The following is a 23,200-nucleotide window of genomic DNA, read 5'->3' on the forward strand; positions in this document are numbered from 1 at the left end:
CAAGGCAACAGTGAGCCTCATGAGAACATCCAGATATTCAAGTGTGTGTGTGTTCGGCAATATCAGACTGGCCTTGGCTGGGCAAAAAACAAAATGGCCATCATGAATGGCCGCATTTATGTTGCTTACTTTGTGAAAAACTCCCACTAATCAGACTGATAACAAATCAAAAACCTTTCTGATCAAAGCCTTCCTTTGATATTTCTGTGAATTATTAAACTTCATTATTCTGTTTAGATTGGATAAAACCGTTTTCACTGCTCTGTTGATTGCAAGTGCAACACATTTGTTTTTTTAATTTCCCGAAACACTGCGACGTTCCTTGCTCCGTCATGGAGTGAAAATCCCTTTCATTAGCGCAGATTCTTCCTGCTATAATGTGGTTATTTTCGGATGCGACGGAGCAGCTCGATGCCAAATCGTGCTGCACAGTGAACCGGCTGTGAAGTCACAGGATCAGGATGGTCTCACAAGGCTTGGAGGAAGTACTTAGGGAGAGGAACCCACACTGACAAGACATTTATTCTACTAGGGTGTAGTTTGATCATGTAATCCACTATACAGTAACATTTATGCGCCTCATCTAGTTCATTTTATTGTATTAAAGTCAATCTTTTAATTAACTTCAGGGAAACGCAAGTTAAAAAGTAATGGACCCTCCTTTCCCCTGAGATTAAATAAAATCCCCTCCTCTGAGGGGGAGCAAGATGAGAGGAAGAGGAGATAACGATGAGAACAAGATGAGGAAAAGAGAGGGGACCGATCTGTGAGGTTGGCCAGTGTTAGTGGGTTGCTGTAGGAAATGTTCACAGTGTTAGTACAGTTCATGTACAGCATCAGTATAGTATATGTAGTGCGTTTGTATTCGTGTTTTACATAACGTTTTTCAGTGTAGTACATGTATAGTATATGTATGGTGGTGGAGGTGGCGGTGTTTTGAATGCGGAGGGAGACAGCCAATACCCAAAGCCATGCTAGCAGCACAGTGCATGGCCAAGACAAGCCATGAGGGAATTCATAATACACATAATCATAGACTCATTGTTGTCCTACAGGACTGAATCATCATCTGGTAGGACAATGATGAGGGCATTCATGAACCATGTAGAAACACTGATCTCAAAGACTTCCAATCCTATGATTATCCGAATGATAACCAAATACCAAATAGGACGTGGCGTAATAAAAAGGCTTGCCATCTGATAGTTTAAGTCGCTAACAAGTAGGGGTGGGAATCTCTTGGCACTTCATGATTCGATTCCGATTATGAGGTCAACGATTCGATTCAAAAACGATTATCGATGCAAGAATTTTTTTGATGTACATTACCATGCGTGATTTTCAAAAATATATATATACATCTGAATTTGCTACTCAGAGTTTGCTAATCACTTCCTACTTTTGTGATGATCATTAAAGAAATTAACAGATTAATTACCGTATCTAATATTTTATTAGAGAAAAAGCTTTTGTCACAAATATGACTTTCTATGAACAATGCAATAATCAATGCAGCTTGCATTACAAAACAATATGGAAGCATGTCAAAAATAGGTTTCAGTTTACTTTTCTTTCTAATCTTTCTTTTCCATGTCATTAAAGAAAAAGCTGCTCTTGAATTAGAAGGAGTTCTTGTGTCTGGCTGTGAGTTTACGTGCATGCTATGCGTAGACTGAATCGCAATCGTGTCATGACAAATCAGATTGGCCAATACACACTGAAGATAAATAATTTTTTTTTTAAATTACTAAAAGTTATCCCTCTCTGGTGAACAGAATGTTGCAGCAGGCGAACAAATACAATTAAAATCAGATTATTAATTTATCTGCATCAAGACGGAATCGTTCTAGAGAGAATCGCGATGCATCGAAGAATCTATTATTTTTCCCACCCCTACTAACAAGTACCGTCAAACCCTAGATTGACATTGACAGCCCAAATTGGCGCAGACTGAAATGCCTCTGGATTCAATTGAATAGATCAACAATCAGAGCATCGCAACGTTTGAGAAATCCACGTGAAGTCCAACTGGGACCCCAGTCTGAAGCAGGGGGCTAGCCAGACTCATACAATTTGAGCTCGTATTTTCGGTCGGTTCCCAGGCTTGTGAAGCCCATATGGAAAGTCTAGTACTCAATAGACTAGACTTGTACCAGAAAAAGACCAGACCATCCATATGAGCTTCACCCAGATGAACATAAAAATACAATAGAAAAATACATTAACCATACCTTTTTGTTGAAGGCCCAGATTTTGTCCCACTCCATGTTCACTACGGATCTGGATCCACCCTATTAACGCAGAAGACAAACCAGTTTAACTCGTCACCAATTAACCAAAAGAAAAAGGGACAACGAGACCCTTGGAAGGCGGGTTTACCTGGGCTGCGATGAACTGCTTGAGGCCCTCCACCGTCATACCCCTCCTCAGCACTCCTCTGACCGTGGGGAAGCGTGGGTCGTCCCTGCAGGTGGCCAGGGGGAGAGAGACGGAGGACAGGGCGTAAGACCAGAGACAGAGATCCCAATTTAACTGAAATCAACAATTGATCTCGTTTGACAATCAAGACAGGCCTGTCACTCAATGCATTTGAAATACTAAAACACGTCTGCGTAATCATGTTAACACTGGGGCTGTTAAAATTTGTGTGATAACAACGCAAGTTCTGAATTCATTTATAGATATTTTTGTCTTACTTTACATTCAACTAAACTTGCAATAAGTGACTGCCTGATTACATTCGCAGTAAGAGACAGCCTGTTTACAATTGCAAAATCTGTTGTGCTACTTATTTTAATTTAACTACACTTGTAGTAATGGTTGGTTTACAATTGTAATAAGTAACAATTCCCAAATCTGTGTTCTGCAAAATTCATATTCAACCAACACTGAGTGAGTCAATCGAACTCCCTCAAGATCTATTAATCTAGTTTTTGCTTATCACGTACATTTGGTATTAATTAGTGCGGCATTCCATTTGATAATCTCATTGAACTTGAATTGGAGTATATTTAGAATATTATTTAAAATGTCGGATAAATCGCGAGGTAACTCACCAATACCATAGGATTAATCGCGATTAGAAATTGTAGTAGTTTCCCAGCCGCTGTTAATACATATCTGGTGTTATCGTCTATGAGCCATGTAGGAGGTGTGCGTGACTCACCATCCGTCCACGTAGCCCTGGTCCACGAACCAGGTGAGCTTCCTCTTGGACAGCACCGTGTTGTTGAGGTTGAGCCGGGCGTACTCCCAGATGTAGGGCTTGCGGAGGCGCAGCGCGTCGATCACCCAGTAGAACTGGTCGTCGCGGTCGTGGTACTCGGTGGTCCTCAGGGCGTGGGTCACCCCCTCAAGGCTGTCCACGATGGGGCAGGCGAAGTCGTAGGTCGGGTACACCCTGGAAGCGGAGGTTTGAGTTATTGGTAGGAGTGGAACGGGTTACGGATCACAAAACACGGTTTGGATCGTGTCACGGTTTTTTAGTTACCGTTCGGATCAACAAAAACAACAAAAAAAGATAAGACAAATGTGACTTAGCATTCATTTGCCTTTTTTGTTTTATTATCAACATCCATCTATCCTGGTGCCACAGTGCCGGCCATTGCATTTTTATTATAGTGCACAGGGAAGCCAAAGTGCTCCCATACAGGTGATTACAATGATGCAGGAGGCTTCTCCAACTCCTCCGCTCGGCATTCTGTGCCGCTTATTGTTCAGTAGCCTATTAAACATGCGCCGATCACGTGAACAACATTGCATCGTCGGCCAATCCACAGATCACGTGCGGTCTGAACCGCGAGGGTTGATCTGTACGGATCACGGATCAACCCTGATCCGTGCACCACTAGTTATTGGATTGGAAGTTTTGTCCTCCCCGCCATAATGCAGCACATATCACCCTAAATGCTTTACACCCTTAAAATGGGGACCAGCCATCGATGTTCAATACTATTTTAGTCTCCAGGTGTCTCCTAAAACTTCAAATAAAATGACTGCTATGATATGTGTTGTGGCGCAATCTAGGGCAAGAACCCCACATTTTGGGAGACTTTACGCAAGGGTGGGTTGTGACCGGTCTCAATAGATCCATTGCATATACGAGACATAGCATTCAGTATATGCAAGAATATAAAACACAAGAAACTGCACTTCTACATCGTAAATGCCTTTTAAAATAGCTTGGAGCGGTGTTCAGAGGCCCTAAAACAGGGGGTTGGATAACGTGACGGTACTTGTATGTGGTGCCTGTGCGGGGATGGGCCGCGTTCTTGCAGCGGAAGAGGGTGGGGTCCCTCAGACAGCCGTTGTTGGAGGCCATGTCGATCTTGGCCCTCATGCAGCAGCACTGCCCGGCCTCCGACCCCGCCTTCATCTCGGCCCACATCTTCAAGTTCTTCTCCACCGCTGGACGAGGGGACAGAGCACACAACTTATTGAAATGGATTTTTTTTTTTTTAAGAAAAATAATAACACAGTAACAAATTCAGAAAAAAATAAAGATCTTATTTTTTTTATTGATCGCAGCCTTTGCGATTTGCAGATGTCCGTTTGAACCCGGTTCACCGTTCTGCCCTACTCACAGTTGCTGCGGTTCGCAGACTCTGTGCGCTGCTCGCGCTCCAGCTTCATCTGCTCCGGCGGCGTGTTGTCGATGTAGGCCTTGCCCTCGGTCAGCAGCTGCTCGCCCATCTTCAGGATGACGGGGAAGTGGTCGCTGGTGTAGGTGAACTGGTCCGGGGTGATCTGCAGCATGGCCACGTCCTCCAGGATCACCTGGTGGAAAAAAGCCCCAGAGAGAGAGCAGCGTGAAGCACAGATACTACAGGGGTAATACAGGTCACAGGAAGGCTGTGCACTTATATTACAAATAATATAATCGAGTTGAAACCTTTATTATTTTTCCTTATTCAGAAATTCCTTATTCTTCATTATTTTAGATTTGAACATTTTCGGAAAGAAATGCTGAATAAATGCATCATGTTTTCAAACTAAAAAGTAAACTGTTTCCGTAACCGAGGAGCCCTAGGTCACCGTAGTCCATCTGACCTTCTCAAAGTCCTCCTTCTCCTTCTCCGGGTTGGTGTCGTCGAAGCGCATGATGAGTTTGCCTTTGAAGGTGACCTGGTAGTGCTGGTTGAGGAGGGCTGCCTTGGCGTGGCCGATGTGCAGGTACCTGATGAGAGAGGGACATCATGACCGTTAGAGCCAGAGACGAACACTTTAATAATAATAATGAGTTGGTTAAATACGATTAATAATTGGTAATAATAATTGTTTTATTATTTCTTTAATAAAGGTTTCTTTGAGTCTAAAATGCAAACTTTAGTCGTGTATAAATTATAAAAACATTGCTATATTATAGACTTACTCCAACAAGTGTTACACTCACAGAAAATAATAAATAAAAAGGAGTGACACTACAATGATTATCTGGTGATTTGGTTGTCAATGCAGAACTACATGCCATACTGGAATGCATGTAACTGCAACACAACGTAACTGTACAGCTCCTAAACCTTGGGTGGATGTATTGGAGCTCACCCGCTGGCCTCCGGGGGGAAGCGGACCACCACCTTGCCCATCTCCGCGCCCGGCAACTCCACAAACTTCCCCAGATCTTGCTTCTTCTCCTCAGACTATCGTGGAGAGGCAAGCAGCACAACGGAAGAAGAAAATTCAATCAGGGTGAGGGTTAGGACCGGAGGAAGATGAAGAATGGGTGAAGGCTGGAGTCATAGGACCTGGTTGCTTCGTTCATATTGCTTTGTCTGCTGACAAGTCACTTCAGCATCAAAAGACACTTTTGTTTGATGACTTACTGCTAGCTAGCATTATACATTATTATATTATATTAGATATATTCTGTTATTATACATACAGTGCTAGCTATGTATTAAGTATCCATACAATGCTAGAAATGTTAAATATCCGCTGTTCTATGCAAGCTTTACAGCGTTATGGCATTCATGCTGCAGTAAGAATTTTACACTAACAAGCTTATTAGGATCCCAACTCCAGGTCATTGGTTGTCTTACGTTGGCTTTGCGAGGTGGAGCTTTGCTATTGGCCCATTTCTTGCCCACATCCACAAAGAGCCCCTGGGCGCCCAGGAAGGAGAACCAGCGGTTGACGTGGGAGAAGGCGTTGGCCTGGCCGGACCACTCTGTGTTCCCTGGAGGGACGGGGGGAGAGAACACCGCACGTGAGGATCCTGAGGCTGTGCATCTGGCACTGGTGATCCTTCTGGACAGAGTGACGGACCTTTGAGTGCAGCCCACACGCAGAGGTCGGCCAGGGTCAAGGCATGACCCACCAAGAAGGTCCTGAGGGACAGAGCCTTCTCCAGCTCCCCCAGAGCCAGGGCCAGGCCTTTCTGACTACACAGACGGCGAGAGCTGAACTCCAGCCAGTGGTCCACCTGCAGAGCCCGGGGACAGACCACACAGTTCGGAAAAACTGTTTTCCACTAGCGATGCATATATATGGTATTTTCGGAATATATGGAATAATTTTTATCAATAACTTTCTGCTTCTCATGGCCAATAACAACCGATAATTACAGTTCTTTGTATTTTAAAATATATTTATTATAAACAATTTAATCACAACCGCGGAAAGAAATTACTAATAGCAAGGTTATCTGTTATGGTAAACACACTTCTGTGTCTTTTCTTTCCTGCCTGTCTACTGCTTGATGCTGCCCGAGGGGGTCTTAGGGCACCTCGACACCAGGAGGAGCCAGGGATCGAAATAGCAAACTTCTGCTTACAAGTCAACCCGCTCTACCTCATGAGCTATGCCAACCCTACAGCTCATAAATGGATTCCTCCAGACAGCACTTTCTCGTGATATTGTTGTTAAGCAAATACTTGTTAGTTACTCGAATAAAACATGTTCTTAAACCTGGTCGTGACAGCCCTATTTTGAAACGTTACATGGTGGAGCTGAGAGAGAGCATGGTGGTACAATCCCACAATAAATAGTCGAGAAACTAGCTTTACTTGCTCACACTAAATCAACATTATTTTTGGATCCAATCGTTTCTCGTGTCTTGCACACTTTGACAGTGGTGGTCACTCATGGGCCCCTCACCTCTGTCTGCTCCATCATATTGGCTCCATAAAGGCCCATGGCAGGGGCCACCCTGGCCAGGTAGCGTGTGATGGAGTTCACATCACTGAACTGGACCGTACTAGAGAGGAGAGCAGAGGACACACACCAGTTGATGTATCTCTAAAACCCTATATAGACTAGCTGGTACAATACTAAAGCTAAAAGGTCGATTTATGTACCAGATGTAGGTGTAATGAACAAGGTAGGTAGGTATGCAGTATAAGGTCCATTTTCTGAAGATGGGAAGTTTTATGACTGTTTCTGAATATATGATTCATATGGTCACTGACATATAGGGATAGAAAAGTATTTTTAGGACCTGGGGATGAAAACACTTACTCAGACACATGAAGCTTTGTGTCCTTGCCCTCCTCTACTGACAAATTCACACTCCCTTTTACATGCTCTGCTGCCAACAATGCCCCTAAGAAAATACACATGAAAAAAATACATTATTAGTCCAAATGTAAACTACTGATATTCTTTAAGAGCCTATATTGTCATTGTGCATGCTATGTGCCCAAGACACCCAACTGAGTGTATTGCCCTCGGTGTTGTGACAGTAAACGTTAAACTGATGGCATGTAACCTAACATATACAACTTGACAAACCAGATTGGTGGCTCGGCGTGCAGGATCAAGCCCGTTATGCAATGTATGTTATGAACCCTAGCCCTGCACATTAACATGACATTATAACTTATACATTAGGTGGTCGACATGATAAATAAGGTGTTCGACATGTGACCATTGCAGTAATAAGTTATGCATATATTACATGAGGATAGGAACGTTATCTCATGGCCCCGTAGTTTTCTGATGCTTGCGTCAGCCAGCAATACTCAATAGAGACACTAGGTGTCGCACTTTTACGCGCTACCAGCATAGCATTCACACAAACACTGGCTTGGCACTTTATAAAACACCATAATATACATTAAGATAAATAACAGTGCAGAGACGAAGACAAATGTACGAGGTTGGATGGCATTCGTTTATTATCCAGCTAGAATTACACCCGTCACTTGTTGTGGTTGATATGCCACGACGACAGGCATGTTTAGTGCATGGCTGGCAAGCTAACCGGTCCCCTTGTAATACACAAACAGCAAACTGCACCAGCATAACCCTTAGCACTACATGTGGCATCATATCAGACATGGGCCAGACACAGACACTCACCCAGAGGCGGGTTGCTGGGATTGATGGTGAGGTTTAAAGCCATGCTCTGCACTTCCAGTTGCTCGCTGGGACAATTGAGTGACGGGACCGACGGTTTCGGACAACCCTTCTTCACTCGTCAAGGTTTAAATTCTGCCCTCCATCGCCCCCTCTTGGGGGTTTATAGTATGAATCCTTCGCAATGAGAAATAACGCAAAAGCCCGCTGGTTTCGCTTCAGCATTGTTTGGGATCAGGGTCCGTGACAATGACACCATGGCATGTACGGTCTGTGTAGGCTACTTGAGGAGTTCTTTTTTTTTAGCGATAAACGAATAAATGAAATTAAATGTTCGTTGGACATTTTTCATAACCTTTTATTGGCTGAACTTGAACGGCAACAGCACATACATGTCCAACTGCTGAAAAAAATACCTGGCGCTGAGCTAGTTGTCTATGAGTCCACAGGCGCTCTTTACTCATTGGTCAAAAGCCGCAGGCGCTCGGAAAAAGACGCTCTGAGGACACGCACCCTTTTCTGCTTCGGATTGTGAAAAGGATTGACAAAGCGTCTTCACCAAGCAGAGAGTTTAAGAGGAAAGACTATTGTTAAATCTACAATTTTTCATATTGGCGACGTTACAGTGGAATCACCGAGTTTTGAAAATAATAATACGAATTTGAAGTAGCCTACTGGCATAAGAAGGGTGAGAAGCTAGGCCGATTGAGGTGTTATATCTTCTTGTTGATACTATGCAACAGAAAACAAACATTTACAAAAGCTGTGTCAAACCTTGTTTAATGTTAAAGGATGCATACAAGAGGTACAAACGGAACAAAAAAAAATACATGTGACCAACATACCAGCAAGTTAATTCGGGATCGAGAATGTTACAGATTTCTTTATACTGGGAAAGAAAATATATAGGCCTAAGCTGATGGTGTTTAATTAGGTAGGCAAAGTAATAGTTAGGTAGTAAAAATCTCCATTCTGTTAACATTTATTTAAACAAATGGTAAAATGTCATTGTTATTGGCCACTGCAATAGAGTAGGGCTTATTTGGGATTCAAATATTTTGCATAAAGTTCGGATTAGATATTATTTGGTTACATATTTGTTTCCTCTTATTATATTTAATGATTGAAATTTGCTCGGATTTATTTTCATAAATGTGTGCATAGCAAAAGACAGCACCTTGCTAAGAGCAAATTTATTTTTCATATAGAATTTGCTTTATAGTGCATGCAAGGCTTCATTTTTTTGTGTTGACGGAAACATGTGCACATTATTTTGATCGTCATTAGTCTGATTATCAATCTAAATCAATAATTGACTCTTGCAAAATAAATGTCATGGTGCATTATCTGCCATACATTACAAGAAAATAGGAATCTGTTCAGTATATAGCAAAATAAAAAAATCGTCATCTACATTCATTGGTATAGGCTTGATATCCGTTATCGATTACACATCAGCCTCAATAACCTTAAATTTGCAAACTTGGTTGCCCCAGTGTATGTCAATTTCCAACACTGAAGTTTAAATGTTGTCATGTTAAAGGTTTGTTTGAGAAAATAATTGTCTGCACTGAACACACACAGTTCAGTGCCATGTTCTAACAAATAATACACGTAAACTTAAACTTATCCCAATTATAGTGCGATACATTTTTGGTAACTCTGGTCCTCAAGGCGCTCTGTGTGTGTGTTTGTTTAACAATGACTACTGAATGTCACGTTCAATGAGTGAGGGCCTATCTATGGACGTCATACCCCCTGACTGCAGTGCAAAAGGACCACTCAGGGTTTGTTGGACGGTTTAAGGAAGCGCTGAGACTTCTGCCTCACCATCTTGTACTGTTGACAGGCCACCTGGGCTTGTTCTATGGATGCCTGCAGTCTCTGTGGAACACATCGCAGCGCCAGGTCAATAGAATACCATTTACTACATGCACACACACAGAAATGCAAACAAATGGAAAAAGGTATGACAACGTGGTGTCTCTCTGATGCTACATTTGTGTGGAGGTGTGGATGCAGTACCTTGGCTGTGTTCTGGTCCTTGAGCTCCACTACCCTCACAGGATCCTGTCCATTTTTCCTGGAGAGCATCATCTTATTTTGCTCCTGGATTAAAGAAATACCAACGTCTTTACTAACGACAAGTCAAAGTAATGCAAAAGAGTAGATTAATTTAGAATAAAAGGATTCAACATTTCTATTGGATTTGCAAGTTCAGAACAAGTTCTGCTGGGTGGAAATTTTCATGCATGTTGTAGAGGTAGGAAATACAAGTCTCACACACACCAAAACATGAAATCCTGTTTCAATGTTTATTTTCGCACGTGTGTGTGTGCGTGTGCGTGTGCGTGTGCGTGTGTGTGTGTGTGTGTGTGTGTGTGTGTGTGTGTGTGTGTGTGTTGTTCCTCATTCAGATCATGGGGTCAGTTCCTTTGTACCTTGCAGTAGAGTTGCAGTGTTGTCCCGGCCACCACAGGAGGCCTGTTGAAGTTCTCAAACAAGTACTCCCAGTCCTTGTTGAAATGCCCTACAAAGTCAATCTCCCTCACACACATCACCCTCCTGGTTGCATAAGGGAGAATGGAATAAGCGGAAGTTAATAATACTGGTAATAATAATAATAATAATATTATTATAATTATTATTAATATCAATTGATATTATAAATTATTAAATATATGAAGAATAATGCATTGTACAAATTGTAAAATAACTGATTCGGTATCTGTTTTGCAGAGAATATGGGGGAATAATAATAAAACCCCAAAATACAATAGGGTGCCCGCACATTGTGCTTAACTACCTAATGATAATACGGTGAGTCCAATACTGCTGGAGGACGGGTCTGGACGGGTGTGTACCTGTTTGTGACGATGATGTTGGTCTTCCTGTTTCCAGGGTAGAGACAGTGATCTCTGAACACCTCTCCTTCTAGCTGTTTGATCTCTGATTTCTGAACACACAGGTACACAGACCATTACAAGGAACAATCTCACAATGCGGTTCTCTATGGTTAATATGTGAGAGATAATACTGAAGATATCAGTGTGGAAATTGTTCAATTCTGATCAATTTTGGCTCATTATTTGGATACACATTTGGTTCTATAAGAAAGGTTGGATGATGAAGGAAGTTGAAACGGAGAACCCCTCCAATCCAACAATGCAAGTACTTTACTCATTACCACACTTATAAAAAATTAGTCAGACATATTAGTTACACAGAGTACACAACGGAGACAAAATGGATCAAAATAAATATGTCTTTCTTTTATATTTATTGAATATTATATTTGAACACAAACTGAAGATACAAATGTCACAAAACGAGGGACTCTGTCTTGCCAGTACAGTAAGCCAGTGTGTATATTTACACACTGATAAACTTGAAGGCAACTTAAGGGTTCATTAATATACATATATATACGTCATCTGCATCACTACACCCTGCCCTTGTTGGAATGAAATCTGATTGACTGTTGTCATGCAATTAAAGAGCCAGTGAACCCAAAACCATATTTTTATTTGTTTTAAAAATGGTCATTTGTCTTATATGATCGTCAACACAGTAATCTACCCCATTTTATCGCTTACTGGCATTCCCTTTGTGACGTCTGAGAGCCTTTTTGAGGCACTTAAGGCTTAGTTATTGTCGGACGTCAAAGTAACGCAATGACCACGCAGTCATTTCAACGCAGTCATGAACCTGTTTTGCTTCTGCGTCAGGCTAGGTGAGCGGACCAATCACAGCCCTTGCTGCTACGTCGCCTCGACGCAAGGTAAACGATTATGGGAGGTGTACGTCAGGCTCCTGCGGTGGATGCAAGGAAGGTACGCAAGGACGTAATGGGTCTGTATCCCCCTTGCGTTGCGCCAACATCCAACCATAACTAAGACTTTAGACGTTACAACCAAGGGTGTCAACGGCATCTTGGTGTGTGTGTGGATGATAAAGCTCTGTCTGAGTAGCAAATCTTTCAATGTCGGTGTCTGAGGGCGGGTTATGCATAGCAGACACCTTTATGTGGCCTTTCACGCTTAACTCAACAAGGTAATGGATAAGTAGGACAAAGTTGGCGTGGGTTGTAACCATGGGAATAACGTGCCCCCCTCTTTCCTAAAACTCACAACCTAAAATGCTTTTTTGTTTTTTCATCTCAGAGTTTTTGAATTCTAGCTGAAACCGGCGGGTTCACTGGCTCTTTAGCAACAATGGTTGTTATAGAGCGTAGTTTCACTATCATGGTTTAGGACAAATGACGGAAAGTATTTAGCAGTGTTTTGAGCTGATCTTTTACAGAAATATTGGTTCAAGTCTACAGAAAGACTGCACAGGTCCATGCTTGGAAAGTATTTTATTCAAGGCATGTCACTTCATGGAGAAACAAATCATAAACTCTTGTAATAAGCGACACTTCTTTACCAGTGTTTCCGAAAATATATATATTAAAAAAATACAAAAAAGTTGAAAGCAAAGGTGAAAATGATTCAGAAAATAAGTTAGGGAGAGAAAATACTTTGGCATGCAGTAGTCCCAAGTGAAGGAGTTAGTAAAAGATTAGCAAAGTATTTACTATAGGTTCTGACGTCTGCATGCTACATTCAACACAAATAAATGAGCACAAAGAGCACATGTTGTATCTAGCTGGTCTTTCATAGCTTTAAAAGCATTTAAAAAAAGCAACAACTCTATGAGTGTCTATTCCTCCTCAGGCTGCGTGAAAAGCAAAGAGAGAAGAAACAAAGGACGGGGTTAGATCAGGAAACACAGGAAAGCAACAGAACAAGCTGAGAGCAAGCAGAGATAGAAAATACCTGACATTCCAAGATTTGTTAGGAAATTTGCTTTCCCTTTTGCCTATTTTCAGTTTCCTAGTTGTTGTTGTTTTATTATTTTTTATTTCCCTTCACTTAAGCCCTAGATATTTCCAAATTCTAGTCTATCTGTTTGAAATGCATTCCTATTTTAAATTTCCAAATGAAACACGAGGCTGAATGAATATGCTACAGGGCTCCGACCATGTCTTCAGTTGAAGGCGGTTGAGGGCGGCCGTGCCGAAGGAGCACAGGGCAAACGTACCTGGAAGAGGTCCAGACCCTGGGCCTCGCTGTGGTTGTAAGGTCTGATGATCCCGTCTTCCCTGATGAGCCGCACCGGCCGCAGCTTGGTCACCTCCTCAGTCGACTCGGCAACCCTGATGGAGCACACGCAAAGACACACACAAAGACCACACACACAAAATCAGCTTCTATACTCCAGCCTCTGATCAACATAGAACCTAAACGCCATCAGCTAACATGGCAACCCTGTCATGTGTGGCTTCTACTGCTTTCTATTGTCCAACAATTAAGTAAAGTGAATGGACTCAATTGTAAGGTTTAAAGACTACAGAAGAGAACATCCTGGTTAAATCAATGCAGCTGCTGAAATTAGTTTAGGACCAAATATCTGCCCTTCACGCTGAAAACCGTTATGCAAAGCAGGTTATGCAAAAACGTCGGAATTAAATCGAAGTAGATGAAGAACTTTGTGCATTCAACTCTCCTGTGTTGGTGCATTGCTATAGCTCTATGTTCTGGGACAGCCCATGGGATATCAGAGAACAACTGATGTGAAGTTGGTTTGGGTTTAACAAGCAAGTCCGACACATGAAATGAAATGAACATCTAGAATGCCATTTAGTTAGATCCTGGAACTTATGCTTTTTTAAGAGGTTGTGCACAGAGCCTCGACGGTGTGATAAATAAAATAAAGAAATAAATTATTCCAATCCAAGACTGTGCTAATGCTGCATCATTCAAGAGAGGACGGGCAGTATAGCAGTGAAAAGTGCTTTTGTAAGAATAGCTCACCTTGCATTACCTCTATGTTGGAGGCATGGAACAATAATTTGAGCAGGTTATCTAGAACTGTGCGAGTCGTTAGGCTTTGTGAAGGGTGAGTATTTAATGGAAGATGGAGCTTTAGTATTGTGGAGTGAGTGGCTGGGCTTTTCATGGACAAGTCAAATATCACTGGGAGAGACTGAGAAAGCAGTTCTTGAAATAATTTGGGAATGCGCGGGGGGGGGGGGGGGGGGGGGGGGCGTGCTGATTGGTTCATGATGCCCTGAGCAAAGTTCAACTGACCGAGTGATTCACATAATATCTGATGGCTTCAGAATTGCACCATGTTCACAGAAGACAAAGCATAGACCCATTAGTTCGTCCATCTACCTAAGGCTGGGTGTTACGGCTACAATATGAGTTTTTAGACATTTATTATGATATTGCTCCACACTGGGATGTTAAAGATATAACAAGTATGACAAATTGCAAAACAAAATGAGTTCTCTTAACCTCATTTTTCAAATACAATCTTAAGTTTTACTTCTGCTAGACAAATTAAACTGAGTTTGTGAGGTTGAAATGTATTTGTAGAAATAACTAGCTAGTACTAACTAGGTGTCTAGGTATCTTTGCTGCAAGTGCAAGGATCAATTATTCACGCCAGACACCAAGTGACATGTCCTGGTTCTAAACAAGGAGGCTGATATAACGACACGCATGTCGAGAAGGCCAGGCCCTGTCTGGTCTCTCCTGGAGGCAGGCTGCCTCCATCTCACGATGCTAAGAGCTGGGAGTGGTCAGCAGCAGGGTTATTATGAGAGATGGATACAAGGTCAAGCATAACTGTCAATGCTTCTCCGGGGCGTTTTAGCTTGTGTGCATGATAGAGCATAGCAATACACAACGATGTATGACTGGGATTCAATGCCCACACAATGCCCGTGCACTTACCTGGCTCTCTGCCAACTGTGTATGTGTGAGATGACATGCACAGGTGTATCAAAGCAAAACAGGGGTCGGAAGAGTTTCGAGAACTGAAGCTGCACGCCTTTTTACACTGGACTTCTCTTTTTACAGAGTTACTGCTGTGTTTTTAAAGTGTCCCTATGAATGTTTATGGAGCACTAGCTAGAAGCAATACAGGGACACACAAGCCCTCCTTGAAGTGCTTTGTTGTTATTTAACTTCTAGAGCTGATAAACGTGCAAGGAGTGCAGCTTTCATGTCAATCCAGAGCACGAAGAATGCGAACATCATTGAAGCACATTGCAAATACTCACACAAGAATACAACAACAAAAAAAAAAGAAAACTTTTGGAGACATTAACTTATGAAAGCAAAAATGAGAGCAGAGAATGCCAAAGTTAGTGACATAAGTCTGCACAGATAGGACAAGGCATGGTTACGGCAGACGTACAAAGACAACAGACACCTTGAAAAGATAGACAAAAACAGTGAAAAATAACACAAGAAAAACCCACTGAATAACTGAAACACTGTAAAGAATAACTAATCTATGGTGCAAACATCAATGTTAATGCGAGGATGGCTTTAAATAAATCCACACACACACAACACTATGGAAAAATAGCTCGAAAAATACTGAACATGAAAGAATATATTTAGCTTTCTAATGAGGAGAATTCGTGTTTGAGTTCCTACCTCTGGATTCCCTGGAAAGTGCTGCTGGCCATGTCAACGATGCCCCCCGTTGGCCTGGCAACCACGCCCACCAGCCCCTTCCCGATGCCTTTGAAGAAGCCAGCAGCACCCTCCTTCATAGCCCCTGCAAATGGGATCGAATTAGACATTCTTAGGACATCTTACACTACATCATGCAATTATATATTTTGACTGTATTTTGAGTTGTAAATCACACAGAATCGGAAATGGCCTGCTTTTATATAGCACTTTTACCCAAAGCACTTTACAATATTGCCTAACATTCACCCAATCATGCACACATTCACGGCGCAGTCAACCATGCAAGGCGACAGCCAGCTCGTCGGGAGCAGTTAAGGTTAGGTTGCTCAGAGACAACTCGACACTCAGCTAGGAGGAGCCGGGGATCGAACTATCAACCTCGCGGTTACCAGCCAACCCGCACTACCTCCTGAGCTATTGCCGCCCCTACTTATCGTTCAAAAAACACACACAAACGTCACACCACACCACGTGTGGTGTAAAAGGCCAGGACGATGGACAGGACACACTTGTGTTTAAGTGAGTGTGCCGCTGACACCTACCCTCCACCGGTTTGGTGACGATGCCCGTCACGCCTCCTACCACCCCCTGTGGAGACAGCAGAGAACCAGCAGTTTACCATCAAGCAGGCGGAAGCATCAACGTCCCTGGGTGCTATCGACGAGTAGGCCCATTCGTAAACAGCGGGTGAGTGGTGAAGGGAAGCCATGCTACCTTCAGGAAGCCCTTGCCTCCCTTGGCCAGGCTCTCGCCGAAGTCCTTGGGCGGCCGGTTCATCTCCTCCCTGCGTTTTTGCTGGTACTCCTTGTCCATGGTGATGGCTGCCAGGCCTTTCCCCACCGAGCCGGTGATCCTGGACACCATGCCAGCAGCGCCCCCTAGTGGGCGGACAGGATGGTACCGTTATTAAGGTGTAAAAAACTAACATTACAGATTTTAGTATTTCAATAGATATTTTGAATAACATAATATTACTTTTTGAAAATAGTGAATATGAACATCTTCAAATATCCTCTGTGTGTGAGGTTAAAAGTAGTATTACAATAACAAGGGCTGACAATGTTACAAAGGTAAACTCAATTAGCATCTTGCTCATATTGTAGGTAGAAAACCAGCTTCCAGGTGCAATATTACACATCGTCTTTAATCCTATATGGAGCAAACATATATATATATATGGAAAATATGGAGATAAATCAATATATTGACTTCAAAAGTCACCTTTTGTAATTTCTCATGCTTTATCAGTCTGCCACCATAAGGTAATTTATCACTTTTTTTCCCCAGCAAATATTGATTTGAATAATATAGCAGCATGTTATGGATTGAATATGATCTAAATGGTCCAGCGACAGCCCTAATAAGAACCATAGTCGTATTGCTGAATTGAGTGTTCCCGTGTGCCTGTGAATGTCAGAGGGTTGGGTGAAAGGTGCCCGCCTCGACCAGAGGCTTACCGACGGTGTGACCCAGCAGACTGCGCACTCCGATCACAAAGCCCTCCGCAAACTCCTCAGGACCCTGCACCGCACCCTGGGGACGAGCACGGCCACGCACGCACGCACACACACACACACACACACACACACACACACACACACACACACACACACACACACACACACACACACACACACACACACACACACACACACACACACACACACACACACACACACACACACACACTTATCACTAGTTCCATGGATCCATACATATCCAAAGGAAGCCGCCCACTGCAGGAACTGTGTGTAAATCTGCGGGGCTTACCTGGAAAGGCTCATAGAAGAAGGCCTCTACTCCTTCGGACAGGCCTCGGATCAGCCCAAACGGATTCCCCAACACATCCAGACCCAGGACCAGAACGTACATCTGCTTCAGGAACTGCAAGAGATAACACAAATATGAACACTGCAGCACTGGTCTGTGCACATCAAGAGCTGTCAGTTTATCTAAGCGATGTTAGGATGATGATGATCTTAGTGCCGTGAATCACCTGTTCGCTGTAATGGCGGATCACCGCCCACATCAGCTTATCCCTGTGGTAGAACTGGTAGCGGACCTCAAAGAAGGCCAGCCTGTAAGAGAGAGGACCACGACGGGACGGGGGGGGGGGGGGGAGACAGAAAGGGAGGAGCCCCCTTGAGTGCTTTTTAAAGGCAAACATAGAAGCACTAGCAACACCCGCTAGCCCGATTCAAACATTCAGACGTATATTCATATTCATATTCAAGACTCACTTGAATATGAGGTCGTCCACGTCGGTGAGCGTGGCGCCGATGCTCTTCAGCAGCAGGTTGAGCGACTGGATGGCCACCATGTTCTGCCGGCCCGACTCGTCCCCGCCGGAGCCCAGAGAGAGGCTCAGGTGCAGCTGCAGGCCCAGAGGAGGACATTTGAGATCTGGTGTGTGTGTGTGTGTGTGTGTGTGTGTGTGTGTGTGTGTGTGTGTGTGTGTGTGTGTGTGTGTGTGTGTGTGTGTGTGTGTGTGTGTGTGTGTGTGTGTGTGTGTGTGTGTGTGTGTGTGTGTGTACCTTAATGGGGGAGATGTGGAAGTGCTCAAAGAAGTTGAGTCCTGACGTGTCCGTCATCGAAGCCTCCATCAGCTCAGCCTGTAGGGAGTCCAGATCCCTCTGGATGAGTTTGGTCTGTGGGACACACACACACACACACACACACACACACACACACACACACACACACACACACACACACACACACACACACACACACACACACACACACACACACACACACACACACACACACACACACACACACACACTTATTTTTCTCCAGCAGAAGCGCCCCAAGGCCATGAAATGCGCCGAGCGGGAAAAAATGATGATGATGATATTACAAGACGCAAACAAATGTATGTACTAATTTGTACTGCAAGAGTTGTATGTCCAACTAATTAATTATAGGTGCAACTAATGCAGTACAAATTAAGTCACACACGAGTCATTTGTGGCGAACAAATGTTATACGTTCACCGAATATAAGATTATAGGCAAAAAGGTTATTATATTATGCGCTCAGAAATTTGCTCCATTAACGACTGGGGTTTCCACATCATTACTATGGGTTTAATTACAACTAGAGCTTGAGCGTGCGGAACATGCGCGAGAAAACTCTAGTTTTACTGATGGTGCTCGAATCGAGCTGAAACAGGGGGCTCTTATACTTCAAGACAGCTCTATAGTTCCAGTGTACAGTATGCTGTCTATTTATCCAGGGTACATATCCTACCTTCTGACTGTCAGCTCGCCCGTCCGTGGCGGGGGTGAAGAGAGCCACTATGGCAGCCAGGAAATCCTGGTCTATCTTCACAGCCATCTCCTGCACCAGAGCCATGAAGTACCTGCACCACACAGACACACAGACACAGACACAGACACACACACACACACACACACACACACACACACACACACACACACACACACACACACACACACACACACACACACACAAGATGCTCAGCTTGTTTATAATTTAATCATAATAGTTATTACTATCGCTTATTAGGAAACCGGAGGAAAGTAAATGGTATGCTTGTTGTGTATGCAGGAGTTAATTAAATATTTGCAGTAAGAAAAAACATTGAAATAATCTGATTTTTCCATTTTTGAATAAACAGGAAAGCTTACTTGAACTGCATGACATGACTGTGTTCGTTGAACCGTGTGATGATGGAAACATCAATGAATGGCTTTGGTTCTGTTTGAATAACACAATCACAACCATATTATTATTCATGATACGTTATGATTATTGTCAACATTTCTGGTTGATACACAGCAGAATTATTTCTTTTTAACATTGGTGACGATCCCAAGAATCAGAGAGGGAAGAGTGAGAGAAGATCAGGACTGGGATATGGAAGCTGGAGTGAGGGGAGGGAGGGTGAGGAAAGAGAGAGAGAAATAGAAGATCAGGCCTGGGATATGAGTGAGAGAAGGGTGAGGAAAGAGGGAGAGAAGGAGAGAACAGGACTGGCAGATGGAAGTAGGAGTGAAGGCCAGGTTAGGGTGAGGAAAGAGGGAGAGGAGGAGAAGATCAAGACTGGCAGATGGAAGATGGAGTGCAGCTTAGGGTGAGAAACGAGGGAGAGAAGGACAAGATCTGAACTAAGCTATGGGAGATGGAAGTTGGAATGAAGGGGAGGGAGGATGATGGACGAGAGTGAGAAGGAAGAGATCTGGACTAGGATATGGGCGATGGAAGTTGGAGTGAGGGCAAGGTGAGGGGAGGGTGAGGGAGGTGATGAATGGGGAGGGGTTCAAGGGTACGTGGTGTCTTTATAACCTGAATCCAAAGCGATTGACTTTGGAGGAGGGACAGGATGGAAGACGATGGGGAATATTGCACCAGGAAGCTGGTTGTCCACCTACAACATGAGCAAAAATATGTTACTTATACGATAATACATATGTTACTTAATTACTAGTTAGTTGGATGTCTAACTGTTAAAAAAAATTACACTTAACTGATGGCGTGTGTGGGTGTGTTTGTAGACTTGTGTTTTCCATGTTTGTGTGTGTCTAACCTGCAACCAGTGGAGCTGTGCTCGAAGGCTTCTCTGGTGCGGCGACTGTTTGAACTCCACCTGTATCCCGGACAGGAAGTTCCGCCTCACAGCACAGGAAAAGGGCGCGCGCATCACCATGGGGATCTTTCCAAAGTTCACCTGCCGGCCAACCAGATCCCAACGCAACCATCCAATCAATTGACAGTGGATAGAGGCTAGAAAGGCCGTAGTTCGCACCGGTATGTAGGGCTGCTCAATTATGGAAAGACTCATAATCACTATTATTTCGGTCAATATTGAAATCACGATTATTCTAACGTTTATTTTTTAGTTTAAAATCACAATTGAACCTGAGCATTTATTCTGCATCTCTCTTCAAAAAAAACCTTTGTAACTGAGAACTTCGAAATTTCCCTTCAAAAAAATACAAAAAATCTTCAAATTGAAAATTTTCAAATCAACAATAATGTACAAATATGTATCCAGCAATTTCTATAAAACATTTGAATGAATAAAATAGATATTGTGATGAAAATGTAAATAATTGCACAGCCCTACGGGTATGCAATCTAAGGCAGAACAAAACAATGCTGGGTTGTGTTGGGCTTCTCTCACCTCTATGTTGGACTCCAGTTTGACCCAGACCGCCTCCTTCTTCCCTGCCACGTGGCTCTGGTAGGCCTTCTCCAGAAGGTTGATGTTCTTCTGGTTGAACGGCTTCCAGCGGTTCTTTGGCTTCATCTCCCATACCACGCCGGAGCTGCACACAACCCGCCATCTTGTCATCAGTCAAGTCGAGTGTTTCCCCATTTAAAGCGCTCTTTGGTCGCTACACAGCTATGGCTATGCTCTCCGAACCAATATGAATAAATGATTATAACTAATACATTTAAATACATTTAAATTATAGATATTAGAACAGTAAGAATCAAATATCAATACACACACATGTAGTGTGTGTGTGTGCGCTTAGGTCTGTGTGTGTGTGTGTGTGTGTGTGTGTGTGTGTGTGTGTGTGTGTGTGTGTGTGTGTGTGTGTGTGTGTGTGTGTGTGTGTGTGTGCATGTGTCAGTTCTTCATGTTACAACAGTGCCTGTGCAGTCGTTACGGTGGACATCCGTCAATGCATACTGAAACGAGGACTATGGGTGAGTCACTGTCAGAATGAGGGGTGTTGAAAGCCACCCTCTCACCTGGTGATTCCGACGTAGGCGATCTCCTGCCGGCTGGTGTTGTTGACCAGCGAGAAGCCCAGGTTCTGCAGGGACACGTTCACCTCCTGCTCAAACTGCTCCAGCTCCTCCGCCTGCCGCGCCTTGGTCACCACGGCAACGTCCTCTGTGAACAGCAGCACACGCTGGCGCCCGTCCAGGAAGGAGACCCAGTGGGCCTGGGAGAGGCGGTCGTACGTGAACTGACCGCACTCGTCCTGGTGAGAGGGGGAGGAGGAGGAGGAGGAGGAGGAGAAGGAGGATCATGGGTAGAGGAACCAATATGGACTGATAGTCTGACCATCATCATCCTAGTTCATTTTTATCCAGGCCGGAATTCTTCCTCTCCTCCCCATATTCTTCCTCTCGTCGGAATCTTCTACACTTTATGATAAACATCACAAAACGTATCAAGTTAAACAATGTGTAGCCGTCACTTCCTCCCCATCCAGAGGCTTTCAAAAGCCTTTTCAGGGCTGCAGTTTGTATTATACGTTTCCAGGGCATTGAAAAGGGTTGTATTTCACACACCAGGTATTGAAATGCAAGATGAATTCCCCAAAGCAATAAAGGAAGAGATGCCGTTTTTGGTCAGAAATGAGCCGTCCCGTCTCAGTGTGAGCGGGCCTCACCTTGACCAGGTCCAGCTCTCCAGAGTGCTCCAGGCAGCTCCAGCTCAGCTTGCGGACGCCCGCCGGGTCGTCCCAGGCAAAGCGCTGGGCCTTGCCGGGCTTCAGTTCCCGTACCGCTGACTGCCCACTGTGGAGGGGGGGAATAGAGAAGTTAGTGGAGCATCATAAGCCAATTTACATTGCATTTCTAATCTAATCAAATTGACAATATTATCATGTAAATGCAACATTGCTGTTTGCCCTCGTGTGCTCGACTGTGCTGAGTTAACCGTCTATCATAGGGTGATGTGTTCACAGTCTACGCGTGTCACGTGAGAGCCGCTAACAGCAAGCAGTGAGCCGGGAGATACTGTGTAGTGGGCGGGGCTAACCTCTGCTTGTAGCCAATGGTAAGCCACGGGGTGTGGTTCACCACCAGAGCCGGGCTGGCTCCGTCGTAGTAGTCGGTGAAGCTGATGACGGCGGAGTGGTCCGTGATGCTGACGTCGACTATGACCCCTCCGCACTACACAGACAGAACCACACATAGACAACACACACCTCAACACAGCTCTGCAAAGCGCATAGCCACACCGACACCGTACATCGGAACACAGTAGGTAGAGTTGTTTATAATTATATCATTTTACAGGCCGTTTGTATAAATTACTCGGATGGTTTGTGGTTAATAAATCAAAAAATGATATAGAGCTTTTCCTGGGTAGGTATGGAACCCATGTTTGGCAACATGGAAACAGGCAAAAAAACTGTTTCTACCCCAGAGCTGTTATTTTTCTAAATAATGCAGAATTATAAATTATTGCATTATCATACCAATCTGACCTTTAAAATTGGCTGACATTTTTAAATATATATATTTGTTTTTGAATTCTTTAACATTCTATATATATTTTTTTTAAAATAACCCTTTTCTAATTTTGTTTTTGTAATATATTAATTATTATTAATATATATATATATTTTTTAAAGCACTTATTTTGAGAGCCTCTACCC

The 23,200-nt window shown here is 43.5% G+C and overlaps 2 protein-coding genes across 8 annotated transcripts in view; both read right to left on the minus strand.

Moving 5' to 3' along the window:
• The window catches only part of eprs1 (glutamyl-prolyl-tRNA synthetase 1), a 31,981-nt gene extending 23,284 nt beyond the window's left edge, over nt 1-8,697 (minus strand). Inside the window, exons 1-12 of one of the 6 annotated variants that reach the window (XM_056607892.1) lie at nt 8,299-8,697; nt 7,456-7,540; nt 7,096-7,195; nt 6,265-6,421; nt 6,039-6,175; nt 5,545-5,639; nt 5,050-5,176; nt 4,584-4,776; nt 4,236-4,407; nt 3,167-3,400; nt 2,380-2,464; nt 2,232-2,291 (exon numbers count right to left, since the gene is read on the minus strand). In XM_056607892.1, the coding sequence (XP_056463867.1) occupies nt 2,232-2,291; nt 2,380-2,464; nt 3,167-3,400; nt 4,236-4,407; nt 4,584-4,776; nt 5,050-5,176; nt 5,545-5,639; nt 6,039-6,175; nt 6,265-6,421; nt 7,096-7,195; nt 7,456-7,540; nt 8,299-8,341 (1,488 nt within the window). In that variant the 5' untranslated portion in view covers nt 8,342-8,697. The remainder of the gene's footprint in view (nt 1-2,231; nt 2,292-2,379; nt 2,465-3,166; nt 3,401-4,235; nt 4,408-4,583; nt 4,777-5,049; nt 5,177-5,544; nt 5,640-6,038; nt 6,176-6,264; nt 6,422-7,095; nt 7,196-7,455; nt 7,541-8,298) is intronic. The other 5 variants (XM_056607891.1, XM_056607893.1, XM_056607894.1 and 2 more) reach the window with 5 other exon arrangements.
• A 176-nt stretch (nt 8,698-8,873) lies between these two features.
• Nucleotides 8,874-23,200, minus strand: part of vps13c (vacuolar protein sorting 13 homolog C) — a 59,383-nt gene continuing 45,056 nt past the window's right edge. Inside the window, exons 65-85 of one of the 2 annotated variants that reach the window (XM_056607889.1) lie at nt 22,579-22,712; nt 22,208-22,334; nt 21,558-21,793; nt 20,980-21,124; nt 20,383-20,523; nt 20,142-20,223; nt 19,484-19,553; nt 19,083-19,194; nt 18,365-18,478; nt 18,071-18,204; nt 17,827-17,908; nt 17,601-17,714; nt 17,288-17,363; nt 16,545-16,708; nt 16,373-16,418; nt 15,789-15,912; nt 13,378-13,492; nt 11,160-11,251; nt 10,737-10,860; nt 10,321-10,404; nt 8,874-10,179 (exon numbers count right to left, since the gene is read on the minus strand). In XM_056607889.1, the coding sequence (XP_056463864.1) occupies nt 10,078-10,179; nt 10,321-10,404; nt 10,737-10,860; nt 11,160-11,251; nt 13,378-13,492; nt 15,789-15,912; nt 16,373-16,418; nt 16,545-16,708; nt 17,288-17,363; nt 17,601-17,714; nt 17,827-17,908; nt 18,071-18,204; nt 18,365-18,478; nt 19,083-19,194; nt 19,484-19,553; nt 20,142-20,223; nt 20,383-20,523; nt 20,980-21,124; nt 21,558-21,793; nt 22,208-22,334; nt 22,579-22,712 (2,418 nt within the window). In that variant the 3' untranslated portion in view covers nt 8,874-10,077. The remainder of the gene's footprint in view (nt 10,180-10,320; nt 10,405-10,736; nt 10,861-11,159; nt 11,252-13,377; nt 13,493-15,788; nt 15,913-16,372; nt 16,419-16,544; nt 16,709-17,287; nt 17,364-17,600; nt 17,715-17,826; nt 17,909-18,070; nt 18,205-18,364; nt 18,479-19,082; nt 19,195-19,483; nt 19,554-20,141; nt 20,224-20,382; nt 20,524-20,979; nt 21,125-21,557; nt 21,794-22,207; nt 22,335-22,578; nt 22,713-23,200) is intronic. The other variant, XM_056607890.1, reaches the window with a different exon arrangement.

This window comes from Gadus chalcogrammus, chromosome 14 (genome assembly GCF_026213295.1).
Source record: "Gadus chalcogrammus isolate NIFS_2021 chromosome 14, NIFS_Gcha_1.0, whole genome shotgun sequence".
In the NCBI taxonomy this organism is placed as follows: Eukaryota; Metazoa; Chordata; class Actinopteri; order Gadiformes; family Gadidae; genus Gadus; species Gadus chalcogrammus.